The 16,053-nt window shown below is 55.4% G+C and overlaps 1 protein-coding gene across 1 annotated transcript in view; it reads right to left on the bottom strand.

Annotated features, from left to right (window-relative positions):
* The window catches only part of FSTL4 (follistatin like 4), a 394,520-nt gene that overhangs the window by 116,188 nt on the left and 262,279 nt on the right, over nt 1-16,053 (bottom strand). The window contains exon 5 of the mRNA XM_032425320.1: nt 797-990. Coding sequence (XP_032281211.1) covers nt 797-990 — 194 coding nt within the window. The remainder of the gene's footprint in view (nt 1-796; nt 991-16,053) is intronic.

The raw sequence follows: 16,053 nt of genomic DNA, 5'->3' as shown, positions 1-16,053 counted from the left end.
GGGGAGGCTGACCTCACCCTGGCACCTGCCTGGTGTGGCTCCAGGCCATAAGAGGGAGACCAGCAGAGTGGGACAGGAATGCAGGTCTTTCTGTCCTACCTGGCCTGCCTGTCTGCCGGCATCCTAGAGGCCCTCCCGAAAGCCAGTCACTGCCCCAGCACCACCTCCAAGCTGGAGACAGGGACACGTGTGCTGTGCTTGGGGAGGGAGGCAAACCACCGGGTCCAATCCCAAGTGTCTGCTCAAATGGAAGAGCACAGCTTGGGGGGGCGCGGGGGGGCACGCAGGGCTTCCTGCGAGTAAGCGGGCTGGGTGTTGGGTTATGGATATCTGGACGCTACAGAATGGCAAGGTCCTAGGGGGGAGGACTCGGGGATGCCCAGGTGATAGCCCCCAGCCCCTACTTCCTTTCAACATTCCTGCTAAGGAAGGCAGAGGACTCAAGGAAGAGGAGATTTATTTCCTAATGAAAACATCAGAGACTAGCCCCTCGGAAGTGCATCTTTTGCCAGCTAGCTGAGAGCACTTCAAAGCTTGTCAATATTGGCTGAAGGTGGCTGGTGGGAAGAAGACACTGACGTGGGTTTGTTTATAAGATATTCTCAGAGGCACTCAACACAAGCTCTCTGACCTTCCCCTGGGAAGGTCTGCTCTTGCCAGAGAGAGGCCTCCTTAGCGGCCCATTAAAGAGACAGTTACAAATGATTCTGCTCATAGGGATCTCCCCGGTTCTCTTTATCTACACCCCAGATGGAAAAACCTCCATAATTCGGTGTTCAGTGAATACCGTACCCACCTGCGCCAGTTCAGAGCTGCTGAGGTGGCCGTCCCCGTCTGCATCCAAGTCCGTAAACAGAGTTTCCACCAGGAGGCGCTTCTGGGAGGCCGGGTCTTGTCTGCTGTCCTCATCTGGGAGCGGCTGCCGGCGGGTCTGGAGCGCCATAAGGACATTCTTCAGGCGGGCGTAGTTGGCCATGGTGCACAGGTCAGCTGGAAGAGACGGGTGAGGTTACTGCCGCGAGGCTTCTCCACTGGTGTAGAGGAGTGTCACCCATCCCGCTCAGGTAGAGTTCTTGGGCATTTACTGTGGGCAGTACGGGCGCACCTGGAGGAGATGGGGCCCATCTGTCCGTCTGCCTGCCAACCCGTCCCGTCCATAGTTACTAAACACTGAGCACACGCTTCACAGGACACACGTGCTGGAAGGAGCCAGTTCGCTCGTCCCACAAATACTTACTGAGCACCTACTACACGCCAGACTCAGGGCAATCGCCGGATGCAGTGGGGAGGTTGGTCCGGGGGAATTCACAGCCGTGGCCCACGGCAGCTTTAGGAAAGCCGGCCCCAGTTCTATTCTGTAATAGCTCGTCTTTGCCTTAATCCCACCTTAAAGGTTTCTTTTGAATACTTGGCCTCAGAGATGAGGGAATTTGAGTTAACAGGACTAATAAGCCCGCTTAAGTTAATTAGGTACATTCCCAGAGCTGGATTACTTCAAAACAAACGTGTGTACACAAGTCTATGACCATGAAACAAAAGGAAGCTTTAAGAAATGAAAACTGGAACACACAGCCTGTGACTCTTCGGTCTTTTATCTTAGGCGTGCTTGCCGATTGGCAGCAGAACCACACGGTGTTTTGGCAAATGAGGCCCATGATGCACCATGACATGATGCAGTTTATCTTGCTGGTGACGGGCCAACTGGGGTGAACACCATACGGGGCTCAGCGCATGGCTGAGGCCGTGGGGCTGTTAGCAGAGCAGGATGGTCCCTCTTGGGGGGAGGGAGCGTTTTGGCACTTGGCTTTGCGAAGTCCCAGGGCATGGGCCTGGGCTCCCAGCCGCCCATCCCACTGAAGGCCAGTGTGCTGCTGCCTGCACGGCTGGGAAGGGACTGGCGGGTCTGGGGCTCTTCCCCTTCATTCCAAGGCCAGTGGAGGGTACCAGGTAATAGCTCAGGGTTGGGAAGAGCACTGGCCCGGGAGTCCACTGGGTTTGAGTCCCGGCTTTGCCGCGGCCTGAACGTGTACCTTGGACGCGGTGCCTCGGTGATTTCACCTGTGAGGTGGGGATGACAGGGCCTCCACATGGGGCTCTTGGGAGGGTTAAAAAAGATACGCGCATAAAGGGCTCAGTGCTGGCTCGGCACCGAGTCAGGGCCGGTAAAATGATAGCTACTCTCTCCCTCCTTATTATTGAAACCACATTTGCTGAAGAGCAACAAACAAGGAAGCTACTTGGTGGGGAAAGGCTGATGGGGGAGTCTGTCTGTCTGTCTCCTTTCCTCCCTCCCTCCCTAGACAGGCCTCGACAGCCCAACCACTTTTTCTTGTGCTTGTTTGTGTTTCTAGATTTTCTTCTCATTTGGGGTCAATTGATTCTCGTTAGAAACAGATGCCTGTTACCATTTTCTCCTGCATGTTTATTTAGAAAAAAAATCAATTGTTGTGTTCAATATAATCAAATTTATTTGCTCTCTGGGAGTCTCCATGCTCTGAGAAGAATGGCTCTCCCATCCCCCTAACCTGGCTAGTACCCCTCTTGGGCCTGGGAGGATACCCATTCCTGGGAGCTCTTAGGGCCCCCGATGGGCAAACCTGATTCTCAAGTCCATAGAGGTGCACAGTGCTGAGAGCACTGACCTTGTCCCACTACAAACCCACTTCTGCCCAGGGGCCGATGTGGTGGCCGGCTGGCTTTTTCTTCTTCCTGGGCCCGGATAAAAGTCAGTTTAGGGCAAGGGGAAGAATAGTTTTGTCCCAATCGTCCCCCCCCCCCCCCCCCCCCCCCCCCAGCCTCCAGCAGGCTGAACTGCAGTCCTGGCAAACGGAGCAGAAGTGAGGACACAGCACAGGAATGGTGTGGATGGTGAGAGAGGCTCCGGTGGGAGGACCTGTGGGGGCCACGCAGAGCCGGGCTCCCTGAGGGATGGGTGGGGCTGAGTAGGATGGGCGGATGCATCTTGTTCCTCACAGACCGTGCTGGGGCACACATCCCCTGTGAGCTGCCTGCTGCCAGGCAGGGCTCCCACACTGGCAGGCCAGGGAAAGCACTGAGGTGGGTCCCGTCGGGGGGAACCGAAGCCATCTCTCCAGGCTCTGCTCCTCCTCCTACACCCTCCAGTTCCCTGTGAGTTCAGAGGCTCCTGGCTTCTCCACCCTGGCACTGCCCAGCACACACCTCCTGGTCAGGAAGGTAGGCACATGCCTAGAAATCAACCTGGAGGAAAGGGGTGGGGAAGGTTCCGCTCCCCGGGCCCCTGGCCTTGCCCCCTGCTAGGGCCCACACCGGCCATGCCGCTCCCACCCTTTGCCAGCATTTACATTCCAAGTCTGTGCCAGATGCCAGGGGCACGCTGGGACACAATGGAGCTTCCCGTCCTGGGCATCGGAGGTGCCCGCAGAGGGGGAGCTCACGAGGCTGGGCTGAAGGCAGCCTCCCTCGGGGAGGGCAGTCCAGCATGAGCCCCAAAGGATGAAGGACGGGGAGGGAAGACCACGCAGCAGGAAGGACGCACGCAGAAGCAAGCTGCACAGTGTCTGGAGAAAGCTGGTGCGGGGGGTGGCGGGGGGGAGAAACGAGACAAGGCTGGAGGGAAATGTGGGGCTAAGGTGGGATGCCAGGCACTTCCTTCGTCCTTCTGTCCTTATTGAGGGCCCTCACCTGCCTGGAGTGTGTGGGGCCAGAGATGAATCAGGGGGCTCCTGGAAGGGAATCCTAAATCCTTCTTTGTCCCAGAAGCAGTTGCACGTTACATGAATCTCAGCCTAAAATAATGAAGCCATTGGCCCAGTGCTCCTGAGTTCCTCTAGTGTCCCTATGGCTTTGGGGAATCATGATCACCAGAGGGAAGACACCCAACGGTGGCATTTCTGCACCCATGGAGCTGGCTGTTTTAGTCAAAGTCCCCACCCTCTCACTGGGACACCCTTTCATGCTCCATCTCCAGCAATGATGGTCCTCTGGCAACCTCTCCCCACCTGAGGCAGGCCTTGGGTTCCAGGACGCAGAGCAGCCTAGCAAGGCCCATATGAGGGATAGCTTACCAAGCCCCAATTGTGTTTTTTCCTTCCCGCCCCCTGGTGTGACCACGGGAGCAGACTGGAGTGGCTCATCGAGGGGGAGCCGGGGCCATTTGTGGATCGGCTAGACCTGGCCTTTAGCTAAAGTCTCTCCATGCTGCTGCTGGTTTTAAATAGTTGTCTTACAGAAAAGAAATATGTGTCTATCAAAGAATGCTTGGAAAGTACAGATGAATATAAAGAAAGAAAAGACATCACTCAAATCCCCCTCCCAGTGGTTGGCACGGGGTTAAGCAGGGCCCTCTGAGCAGGGGATGCAGAGCCCAGGAACCAAATGAGCTGAGCCCCTGGTTGGCCCTTGTCTACCTCACGGAGCCCCGAGGCCTGGCCCATGCAGCTTCTGCTTTCTGATCTTCCTTTTTCCCTTACCCAGCTTGGACAAGAGAGGGTCAATACCCCGGGGTTGGGTTCTTATCTTCAGCTGGTTCGTCCCTGACCCCCACCCAGCAAGCCCACACAGGGCACAGGAAGAGGCAGGGGTGTGGAAGGACAGACCGGCCACTAGAGCGTGCTCCTGCCCGTGGCTCGGCATTCACTACCCCTCTATCTGGAATGCTCTTCACCCAGATCTCCATGGTCCCTGCTGAGACATCACTGCATCTAGCATCCCTGCCCCTATTTGGGGTGAGCCTGGGTCCCAGGGGGTGAGAGGGATCACCTGTCTCTGAAGTAGGGCAGAGCCCAGGCTTTACCTTTGGCCCTCTGGACCCTGGCCCTTTGGAGGGAAGGTCTGTGGAGGGGGCATGGCAGAGGCCTGGGGGCCACAACCCTCCTCCCCGGGGCCCTGTGGGTGCTGACCATGATGCTGGTGAGAATGGCAACGGCCAGCCCTGCCTGGGAGCCCCGCACCTGCTGCCTGTGCAGTCAGCCTGGAGTAGAGTTCACTTCCCCACTAACCGATCCACGGCTGCTGGGACTTCCAGAGAGAACTCTGGAGAGCAGGATGCTTGCGTGTGATGTTGGGGGCTGGGCCTGAGCCGGCTCAGCAGGGGCTGCCGAGCTGGGATGTGGAGGGAACCTGTTGTATGCACCAGCGGGATGGACACAATCCACCCCGCAAACATTTCTCTCCACATGCTAGGAAAGTCATTTAAATGTTTCCTCTGAGTCTTGGTGGTTTCCAGGTAAAGAGAGATTTGTGTCACGAATAAGGGTAGCCTTGGCTAGGTCAAAGCCTCTGATGAGGCTTGGAGAGTTCCAGGGAGGTCCCCTCTGGACCCATAAGCTCACTGAACTCTGACCACAGCCAAGGCACGCCTGTCTCAGGGCCTTCTTGAAGACTTTCTCTCCTTCTCTTCTTTCTGCTTTCTTCAGGGCCCAGCTCAGCCTCCTCTGCTGGGAAGCCTTGCTCCATCTGCTTGCACAGACAGAACCGCCTCCCTGTCTCCAGCTTCCTACTCTCTGCCCTGTGTGGATTGCTTTTTGTGAGCCTGTCCTCTTAGGTTGGGCTCTGGGCTCCCACAGAGCAGCCCGTGAGGCAAGGACCTAGACTGAGTAGTATGTTTGGAGATGATCCCAAGAAATGCACGGAAGGAAGAGGGAAGTGAGACCAGAGAGGGGGAAAGCCAATGAAGGGTGGGATGCCAAGCAGCTGGAGCTTGGTGCCATGGAACCTTCGAGAGACTGGGTCCCGCAGGCCTCAGAGCTGCTCCACTCAGGTGTGAGGGTGCGGGGCACTCTTCTGCCAACTTCCATCCCTTGTTGGCCGAGGGTTGCTTCTGGGGCACTACCCGCCGCCCTGTCCAGCACTTCTGGACTCCCCACATGAGGACTGAGCACATTCCTGAAGCCTGCAGGGGCCCTGAGGATGAAGATGTGGGGACCCAAGGTTGGATGCTGTCGGTCAGGGTCATGGGCAGCTGTCCCCCAGAGTTGCACACAACCTCGGGGGTTGACTGAGGGAATCTGGATGGGGCGTTAGCGTCCATCATATCCCCTCCATGGGACTGGACCGGACAGTTATGCCCACAGCACTAAGGTGTGAAACGCTTGTTGAGTGAGTTAATCAGGGACTATGGGTAACAACCGAATCTCGGGGCTCCAGGGCAGACTGTCTCATAAGGAAGCCAGGATGATGGAACCACCCTGTAACAACCTGGCATGTGACTTCATCAGAGGCTGCTGATCAGCCCCATCAATAACGGTCATCACAAGGCTGGATGGAGCACTGGACGGGGAGTCAGGAGACCATCTGGTTCTACCTTGACTAGCTATGAGACCCTAAGAAAGGTGTTCATTTCCTTGCCCTTCCTGCCTCCACATCCTCCCTCAGAATGGGGGCAGTAATAATCCCTCACTACCGTCCGGGGTCATGACGGGAAAGAAAACGTAAAAGGACTCTCTGCAAAGTCCAAGTAGTCAGCCAGGCCTGAGGGCTTCTCGGGATGAAGCAGGCCTGACGCCCCAGGCGACCTGGAGCATGGCTCATTTGTCACTGTCCCTTTCACCGATGCCCAGGGCCACCGACACTCCTGCTCTGGGGCCCCTCAGGGAGGGAGGCTCATGGCCCGGTCAGCCTGACAGAGACAAGCAGCCCGACAGGCCCTTGGAAGAGCCCAGCTCCCTTCCTGCCAGCCTGGGGGCCCTCGATGTGCAGTGGCCACCGGGGCAGCCCACAGCCCTGGCCCCAGGCTTCCTGCCAGCGCCTGTTTTTTTGGCCGGGGGGGGGGGGGGGGCTGCTCCTTCTGCTCCCAGACCAGGGCTGCTTTGGCAGATAAAATACTGATCAGCCTGCTGAGAAGCCCAGAGTGTGATCCTATTTTCATGTCAGAACTTGGTAATGAACTACATTTATCAAGCCCATTCTGCATGAGAAAGGTCAGCCACAGATCTAGCTAAGTTGTTATGACATCTCATTAATCTAGTTCCCTCAATAATTGTCCCTCTGTGAAGATTCTAATGTTCTCCCGTCCCAGCCATACTCCCTCCACGCCGAGGGAGATTATTGTAGCAGGAGCATGGGCACATCCACATTTAATTTTTTGAGCAAAGAAAGATAGGAAGCAGGTAGCAGCCTCTGGAATTAAATGTCCATCAAAGGAACACTTTCTAGTGCAGAACAAAGGGAAGCAAGGGAGACACTCTGAATATTCCATTAGCCACACGTGCCCCTGCCGGACAGGGCCTCAAAGGGACCATCTTCGCTCTGGGGCAGGTGAAGCTTCCAGTTGCAGGTGTGGATAGGGCTAGGGGCTCCAAAGAGTCAAGGGAAGCAGGTCTGTGCAGTGTGGCTGGGGTGGGGGTGGGGGGAGACACCATTCAGGCAGTGGGAAGCTCAGGTTCTAACTGGGAGCGAGGGACAGACCACGTGGTCAAGGCCCCTGACGGAGGCCCAGGTTCTGGACACAGGAGGCACTTGCAGGCAGGTGAGGGGGTGGGCTGGAGACACCTGGCCCCAGGGAGGGAGGGAGGGTGGTGAGGGTTTGGCTTGGGGCCAGCCCTGGCTGCCTCTCTGCCTCTCTCACCCCCAGCCGTTCCGTCACCAAGTCCTTTGGCCTCTTCCCCCAACATACCACCCGTGTGAAGAGCTCCCCCGTGTGCTGCCCCCATTCTCCGTTGCTACACTCTGTCCAGCCTCTCTCCCCATTCCTATCTGTTCACTGCTGACTGTCAGGCTGCCCTGGGACAGCGGAAGCCCCTCGAGGCCAAGGTCTTGCCTTGGTGCAGCGCATGCCCAGCACCCGGCCCCAGCACCTGCACGCAGAGGGTGCTCACTGAATGCCTGTTGCCTGGACTGCGGAACCCTGGGTGGATGGGCACAGCCGGTGGGGTCAGAGAACGGCGGCAGCCTGCTCAGAGGAGAGAGGACGATCTCAGCCCCCTGAGCCACAGTGACCGAGGTCTGGAACTCGGAGCGGGGGGCTCGGAGCCCATGTCATCTGTCCCGCCCGTGCCTGCGGGAGGGCCTTGCGTGTGATGTGGGGGTGGTGGGGCAGCTCCAGCAGGTGGCACGTGAAGCCATGCTCACTGGCGTCCAAGCTGCCCTGTGCTTGCCAGGGGACGTGGACCCTATCTCATCCACTGGGGCGCCCCAAAACCCGCAGTGGTGGCCCCACAGAATGAAGTCTGGCATGGCCAGCCTGGGGGTGGCGGTGGCAAGGTGGGAAGCCACAGAGGCACTGGTGCCCCGCTGGACACGAGGTCGCACAGAGGTGGCTCCTCTGGGTCACCCCTGGTGGGCACACACAGCTCCCTCTGGAGCTGGATGGGAGGAGAATGTAAGTTTGTGTCTGGGGGGACCCGTGCTTGGAATAGCAGCTCTGGCAGGGAGGCCTGTGGGTGAATTTGGCCACAGCACAGCTTGGGGAAAGGTCCAATTCCATACTAGGGTTCTGATCAGTAAGTGAGCACAAAGCTGACCCTGGGGACCCTCTGTGCTTTATGCACAGGTGGCTTGGGGGGGGTCGCGGGGGGGTGGGGGGAGTCCAAGGCCACTGTGAAGACCGCACCCCTTGATGGCCATCCCTCAGTGGGGCAGCCCTGCATGTCAGGAGTCCCCTACAAAGCCCAAATTTACTGGACAAGGGAGCTCAGGACAGATTACTCGATAGGAAGGAACTCTGCTACCAACACCAGCAATCCTTTCGGGGATGGGTGTGGGCTCAGGGACAGGGAGATGGGAAGGAAGGAAGTGCTGAGGAGAGGGCTGGGGGACTGTGCTCAGAGACACCAGCCTGTGGCTGCAGCATCTCCCTTCCCGAACCACACGCAGGCCGTTCCTTCACCAACTGCACGGTCGTCAGCCATACCCTCGAGCCACCCTCACTGGGCGCTAGTCCTTCCCGGACCTGGCAGGGTGGCCCGGCCCCTAGGCTTGGACCCTGAGACCCTCACGCGGGAACCCCCAGAGGGGCCCAAGGGAGAGGCTGGACGTGCCTACAACCTTGGCTGCTGCTGGATCTGCTCACGGGCCGACTCTCGCCCGACCCGCACCCAAACAGCCACAGCCCTGCTTCCCGCGCTGTCCCCAGCCTGCCTGCTAAGTAACGTCGCTGCTGCCCAACCAAGTGCGATCTTTACCACCAAAGCAGAAACTTGACTTAATCGTCTGGCACCGACATCACGGCTGAACGTGGTTGTGTTACATGGGTCTCAGCTGCGATGTGTCATTCTGAGGTCTATTTTGAAACCACTAAGCTGTGCAAAGAGCAAGAAGCATTTTACTCCCAGATCTAATTTATGAGCCGCCATAACTTTACTGGAGTTTAGCTTAAGAGGAACAGATGTTTAATTCGATGTAAATTTATGAACATTAACAATCTTTCTGCTGCCATTTCTGAGAAAATTCAATTAACAATAAATGCCAAAACCAGTGGGTTTATCTTCAGGGTAGTCTTTTGCTAACACGGTGTAGTTTTGCTTATGGTGTTGACCAAGCCACAGAATTCTGAAAATTCTAGGAGATAGTGAAGCACACGTGATATGGTCTTCTCACAGTCCCCAACGAGAACAGGTGTGCCCTGAGTCACACCACCTGGTGACCCCCGGCTGGCTGGCACCGGAGGCCTGGAACTGCTGAGCAGGTGGGTCACCATCACCCACACTCAAGCACCCTGGGGAGGTCCTTCCACTGTGACCTAAGCCCCAGCTACTGGCTACTCCCCCACCTTCCAGAAGTGGGCCGACAGGCTTTGCTCCCAGGTGCCCCTTCCCGAAAGGCCCCTTCTCTAAATCTGACCTTTCTGCCAAAGCCCACCTCTAAGAAGCTGTGTTTGTCTGCTCCAAGCCCCACACTCTCAGCTTGTCCTTGTCCCCAGCCTGTCTCCTCCTTAGATCGCCTTCCAACGCCTCTGTGTCTGCCTAGTGAAGGTCTTCACTCTCGTAGAGCCCTAGGCACGGTGCCCCACGGTGGGCATGGGCCCCGACCATGAGGACACTGGTGAGTTGCTGCCTGCCCACGGTCCGGAGGTACTCTGCTGCCCTCCTGTTTCTCCCGTCCCTCCAAGCTCCACCCGGGTCCCCTCCTCACCCATGAGTCCTAATGCCAGAACTGACAACGGGCTCACCACACTCATTAAGAGCCCCTCATCCTTCCAGGTCCCAAAGGCTGGCCACCTGTCCTCCATCAGTGTCCCCTGTTCTTTCCCCTGGGTGCTCTAGGAGTCATCCCAGCTGCCTTCGAATGCTCTGGGCTGAAGGCACTGGGCCCACTTTGGGTCCACAAACAGACTAAGACCAAGACTCCACATGGCCTTTGGCCCTGCCTGGGCCCAACCTACCCAGCACGCAGACCACGTGGCTCCTTCCACAGCTGGGGCAGCTCCAGCGCAGGGGGAAGCATCCAGCTCTCCCCGTGCCTGACCTGGCGGATGCAGCCTCATCTCGATGTTCGCCCCAGTATCAGGTAATTGAAATTAACAAAACCACCCAGACCTTTGTGAGATAAATGGTACATTTGCTCATGAATGCCTGGTTCGATTGATGTTGCTATACAATCTGCCATCTGACATTTACAATCCTCTCTTCTATTCCTATTAAAGGAAGCAAAATTGGTTGGATTCCTGGGAGAGGGATCCACAGACACTTTTTATGGTTGACTGGCACATCTATCAGGTGGCCCCGGAGTGAAACAGTAATGTTTGAAAACTTGAATAAATGCTAAAGCCCTCTGGCAGGAAGAGCCTGAGTTTTTACTCTTGTGTTAGCAGGAAACACACAGGCAACCAGGATCCTTAACAAGTCACTGATTCCTCCTGGAAGGAGGACACAGACTCCACGCAGACTCCGGCTCTCCCACGGCCCTGTCCCGAGCCCAGCGCCTGCACACTCCTGCCCCGCCCCTCACACGCACCAGGAGGAGAAACAGGAGTGCTGGACGAGGGGACCGCCACCAGCCTGGTGGCGGAAAGCTGCAGCTCCTGAGGGAGGAGAGTGTAGGGCCCCACCCCTGCCCTCCGTAATTCCATTCATTTTGTTGAATGGATGAGACTCCATCCCCCCCAAACACCTAACCAAAGGGAAGGGTCCTGCTATCAAGATGGAGAAAATGTTACTCCTCAGGAGTCACTGATGCCCAGGAATGTCACTGCTTTGAGCCTTGAGCTGCTCTGGTCTTCGAGGGGTTACAGAGCTGAGGGGGACCTCAACTGTAAATTTTGTTTACAACTTTGTCAAGAATGGTTCACCATTTTGGAGCATCACACCTCCAAAAACAATGTCACTTACGTACTCAAAGTGTCAACATAATATGCCCGTCACAGGCTCCATGTGCAGCTGCTGTGTTCATAGGATCCACATAGTAAGTGCTGACATCTGACCACCCTGAGTCAGTATGAGCACCTGGTATCTAAACATTTACATATTGAAAGGCATAGTTTATTCCTACTACTTTTCTTTCTTTCTTTCTTTTTTTAGAGAGATTGAGAGAGAGAGCACGTGCAAGCTGGGGGGGGGGCAGAAGGAGAGGGAGAGAGAATCTTAAGGAGGCTCCATGCGGATCAGACATGGGGCTCGATCTCCTGACCCTGAGATCATGACCTGAGCCGAAATCAAGAGTCGGACACTTAACCGGCTGAGCCACCCAGGTGCCCCCCTCCTACTTTTCTTATATTTCTCCTTTATATCACAGTTTGAATAAGACACACATTCATTTCAAGATGATACAGGGGCTCTATAAAATATTTGCCATGAAAAGGTGGCTTTGGGTCTGACAGGGTTAAAGAAAAGTGATCTATGTGAACAATTAGAATCTGTGGCCTTCTTTTTTACCCAGTTTTTTTTTTTTAATCATGATGAAATATACATAATGTAAAATCTAGTATCTTAACCATTTTTAAGTATATTGTTCAGTGGCGTTAAATATATTCATAATTCTGTGCGACTATCAACATCATCCATCTCCATAACTCTTTCCACCTTGTAAAATTGAAACTGGGTACCCATGAAATAACAGCCCCCATTCCCGCCTTCCCCCAGCTGCTGGCCACCCCCATTCTACTTTCTGTCTCTATAATTTTGACTACTCGAAGTTATCTCATGCCAGTGGAATCATGCAGTATTTGTCTTTTCGTGAGTGGCTGACTTCACTTGGCGTGATGTCTTCAAGATTCATCCATGTTGTTGTGTGTCCTAATTCCCTTCTTCCGTAAGCCTGAATAATATCCACTGTATGCATAGACCACACGTTGCTTATCCATTCATCAGTCAGTAGACATGGAGTTGCTTTCAGGTTTTAGCTATGATGAGTAGCAGTGCTATAAACATGCATGTACAAATATCTCAAGACCCTGCTTTCAATTCTTTTGGGTATATATCTAGAAGTAGAATTGCTGGGTCATGTGGTAATTCTATTTTTTTTAGGGTTTTATTTATTTATTTCAGAGAGAGAGAGAGAATGAGTGGGGAGAGGGGCGGAGGGAGAGGGAGAAGCTCCCTGCTGAGCAGGGAGGCCGATGCGGGACTCGATCCCAGGACCCTGGGATCATGACCTGAGCTGAAGGCAGACGCTTAACCGACTGAGCCACTCAGGTGCCTCTATTTTTAATTTTTTTTAAAGATTTATTTATTTGAGAGAGAGAGAGAAAGAGTGCGTGCACACACACACACGGGGGGAGGGGCAGAGGGAGAGGGAGAGAGAGAATCTCAAGCAGACTCCCTGCTGAGCACAGAGCCCCACACGGGGCTCCATCTCATGACCCATGAGATCATGACCTGAGCCGAAATCACGAGTTGGGCACTTAACCGACTAAGCCACCTAGGTGCCCCAGTTTTAATTTTTTTTTTTTGAGGAAGCACCATACCATTTGCCAAAGTGGTCTGTGCCATTTTCTATTTCCACCAACAGTGCACAAAGGTTCAGAATTTTCCACATACTTGTCAACATTTATTTTCTGTTTTTTGGTTTTTGTTTTTTTGACAGGGGCCATCCCAGTGGGTGTAAGGTGGTGGTCTTACTTCTTTTGACACTCCTTAGTCCTGAGATGTTTAAGAGAGTGGGAAGAGTATGGGAGTGCACCTGGGAGTGAGTGGCCCTGTGGATACGCCATGCACATGTGCGTACCTGTGCACAGCCCCAGCCTATGAAGGCCAAGCTCGGGGAGGCAGAGAGTGCAGAGCCACACCCTTGGGCCATGGAGCCCACCGGGTCCTTGGGACGCAGTGGGCAGCAGCCCCTGAGGAAGAGGCTTCATCTTGGTGCATGCCCCACTGAAGAAAGAGGCCTCACGTAGGCACCACGGGGGCAGGGGCCAGGACCTGCCTCCTTTCCCCTTTCTGCAGATCTGGGCTCTTTTCTGTCTCTCTTCTTCCAGGACACCCCTGGGGAGGGCACGAGTGCTCTGGCCAGCAGGTGAGGAGGCTGGGGCCGGGAAGGCCTCTGAGCACCTGTCTCGTATGCCTGGCGCGGCCTGTGGTGTTTTTCTCACCATGGTGTTGGCTCAGTGGTGTTTGCTTAGACACAGCGATCTTCAGCTTCTGAGCTGAGCCAAGGAGCCACTTGGTTTTAGAGGCAACCAGCACAGACGCTCCCCCTCTGTGGGAGGGGTCTGTAGACTGCAAATCCATGCCATCGAGCGACCGTCTCCAGGAAAGAACTGCTCACATGTTAGCACGTCCCACGTTTCTACCTGTAGAAGCTTTGCGGGGCTCGTGGGGACATTTACTTTGGAAGGAAAAGTATCACAGGGAAACCGCCTGAGAATGTCTCAGAAAAGAGCGTGTGCGCAAAGCCGGGGATTCGTGCCTTGACATGGGCTTGGCGGGAAATGGCATTGCAGAGAAGAATTACCTGAACAGAGATTCTGAGGTTTGAAGATTTATCTGAACCCGTCTGACTTATGGGACTGACAGTAAATCCCAGGTCAACGCGAAACAAAACAAAACTCCACAACAGTTCTGAAGGAGAACCACACAGTCTTTGGGGGAGAGTTTTGGATTCTTTCCAGTGCTTGAGCTGCTGGGAAGAGGGTGGGGAGGCTCTTCTTCCCCGCGTCTGCACCGCTGTTCTGGGGATTAACCACCCTGGAAACTCATCCCTGCGGAGGGAGCAGCGGAGACTCATCTCTGTGAAAGCCGGCCCCACGCGGGCCGTGTCTGAGCCGGTGAGCAGGCTGTGGAGGCCCTGGTTCGTGTCCAGAACCCAGAGCCCGGCAATGCGAGGAGCCAGGGGCCGGCAGGGAAGGGCCGGCAGGGGGCATTAAGAGGGGAGACCAGGGTGTGGCTCCCCTGACCGCTCAGAAGGCCCCTCCTCCTGCGGCAAATGGAGCTATTCCAGGCGTGGCTCAGCGCCCGGCGGGCTGCGCGGTTCCCTCCCTGGCACGCTGGGCCAGCAGCCCGATGGGATGCTGGTGGAGGTGCTCTCAGCAGACGCACATGCTGGGAAATCGCTTTGCCCTCCGTGTCCTCCTTATTCTTAACTTCTCAGATGCCAAGAATGGCCTTGATATTGCCTTGTGTGGCATGACAATGCATTCAGGAGCTTTAAGAGGGTTCAGGACCCACCAGAGATGGGAGCGAGAGCGACCCTGCAGGACTCTCCCAAGGAGAGTGCGTGCCGCTCAGAGCACCCCGGGGGGACGGACAGGTGGGGGCAGTGGTCCTCAGCTTGCGGCTCTCAGCCCTGAGACCTGAGCCGGGCTGCCGCCTGCCTGGTGTTTTGTGTGCACACCCTTTGGGGCCTTTCCTGCTCCGGCTCCAGCTCCCTTCCCTTTAAATTCTAGCCTTCCACACTTGCAAAGAGACCCCGAGAGCCATAATCACAGAGACAGGCTACTCTATAGCAGGAGGCAGAGGGAGAAACTGTGCCCCATGTGAGGGGCTCTTCCTGCCAGCCACCTTGGCTCAGGGGCCCAGGGTTTGGGCTGACCCTCTTACCCAGTGCCTGGAAAAACTGGGGATCCCCAAAGATGGGGAACTCCAGGGCCTCCAACTGGGAGGAGTGACTGGCAACCACTTTCCAGGGCCGGTGTCCCTTCAGGGGGCCACAGCTGCACTCAGTGAGAGCATTTCCATGTGACCCAGAGGGGTAAGATGGAGGGCGGTGTCTGAGCATGGTAGGAAAGAAAATCTAGGAAGGTCCCCATTGCAGGATGCTCTTCAGGGCCCTCAGACACAGAACCACCAGGGAACAGCTATTCTCAGGGAGTGTGGAGTGGCTGGACCCCCGCCTGAGCTCAGAGGGGCCTTCAATGCCCCATGGCTGACCTCTGGGGCAGAAAGGAGCCCGAGGGCCAACAGAGCTCTATTTTCGATGCCACTAATAATTTTTACTGCTCCCATTCAAAAGTCTCTTCTCCTTTCAGCATGGAGTCTAGAATGGTCCAAGTTCCAAGCTGATATTGCAACCATACTCTTCAATTCTTAGGGAGTTGCTTTCTGTTCCAAGTGCTGTGCTCGCGTGACGGTCGGTCTGTGCCTGCCACACGGACGGGGCCATTTTCTTTTCTTTTCTTTTTTTTTAAGATTTCATTTATTTATTCATGAGAGACAGAGAGAGAGAGAGAGAGAGAGGCAGAGGGAGAAGCAGGCTCCCAAGGAGCAGGGAGCCCGATGCGGGACTTGATCCCAGGACCCTGGGATCATGACCTGAGCCGAAGGCAGACGCCCAACCATCTGAGCCACCCAGGCGCCCCGGACAGGGCCATTTTCTTCCACATTCTCGTGGAGCTTTTCTTCACCCTCTGGACTCCTCTCTCTTCCGTGGTGCCCCGCCCCTCTTCCTGGGGCCTCCTCTTAGTGGCACTGTTGGCTTTAGCCACCTCTCTGATTTGTCATGTCCTCTCCTCTTCCAAAAGGCAAGCTGAGCACCAGTTACACTTGCGTGGGGACGTGAATGGGGCAGAGTGGGTGGTGCTTCTGGGTGCTGGTAAGATTCTCTCTCTTGCCCTGGGAGCTGGTCACAAGATATGCTCTCTCCGAAAATTCACTGAGCTATACATTTATGATTTATTCATTTTCTCTGTGTGTCATACTTGAATAATATGCTTATTTATTTATTTAGAGTGCAAGCGAGGCGGGGCAGAGGGAGAGGGAGAGA

Source organism: Phoca vitulina, unplaced genomic scaffold (assembly GCF_004348235.1).
Source record: "Phoca vitulina isolate PV1807 unplaced genomic scaffold, GSC_HSeal_1.0 scaffold32, whole genome shotgun sequence".
NCBI lineage: Eukaryota > Metazoa > Chordata > Mammalia > Carnivora > Phocidae > Phoca > Phoca vitulina.
Note: the sequence above shows the minus strand (reverse complement) of the source record. Positions and strands in the feature narration are given on the sequence as shown.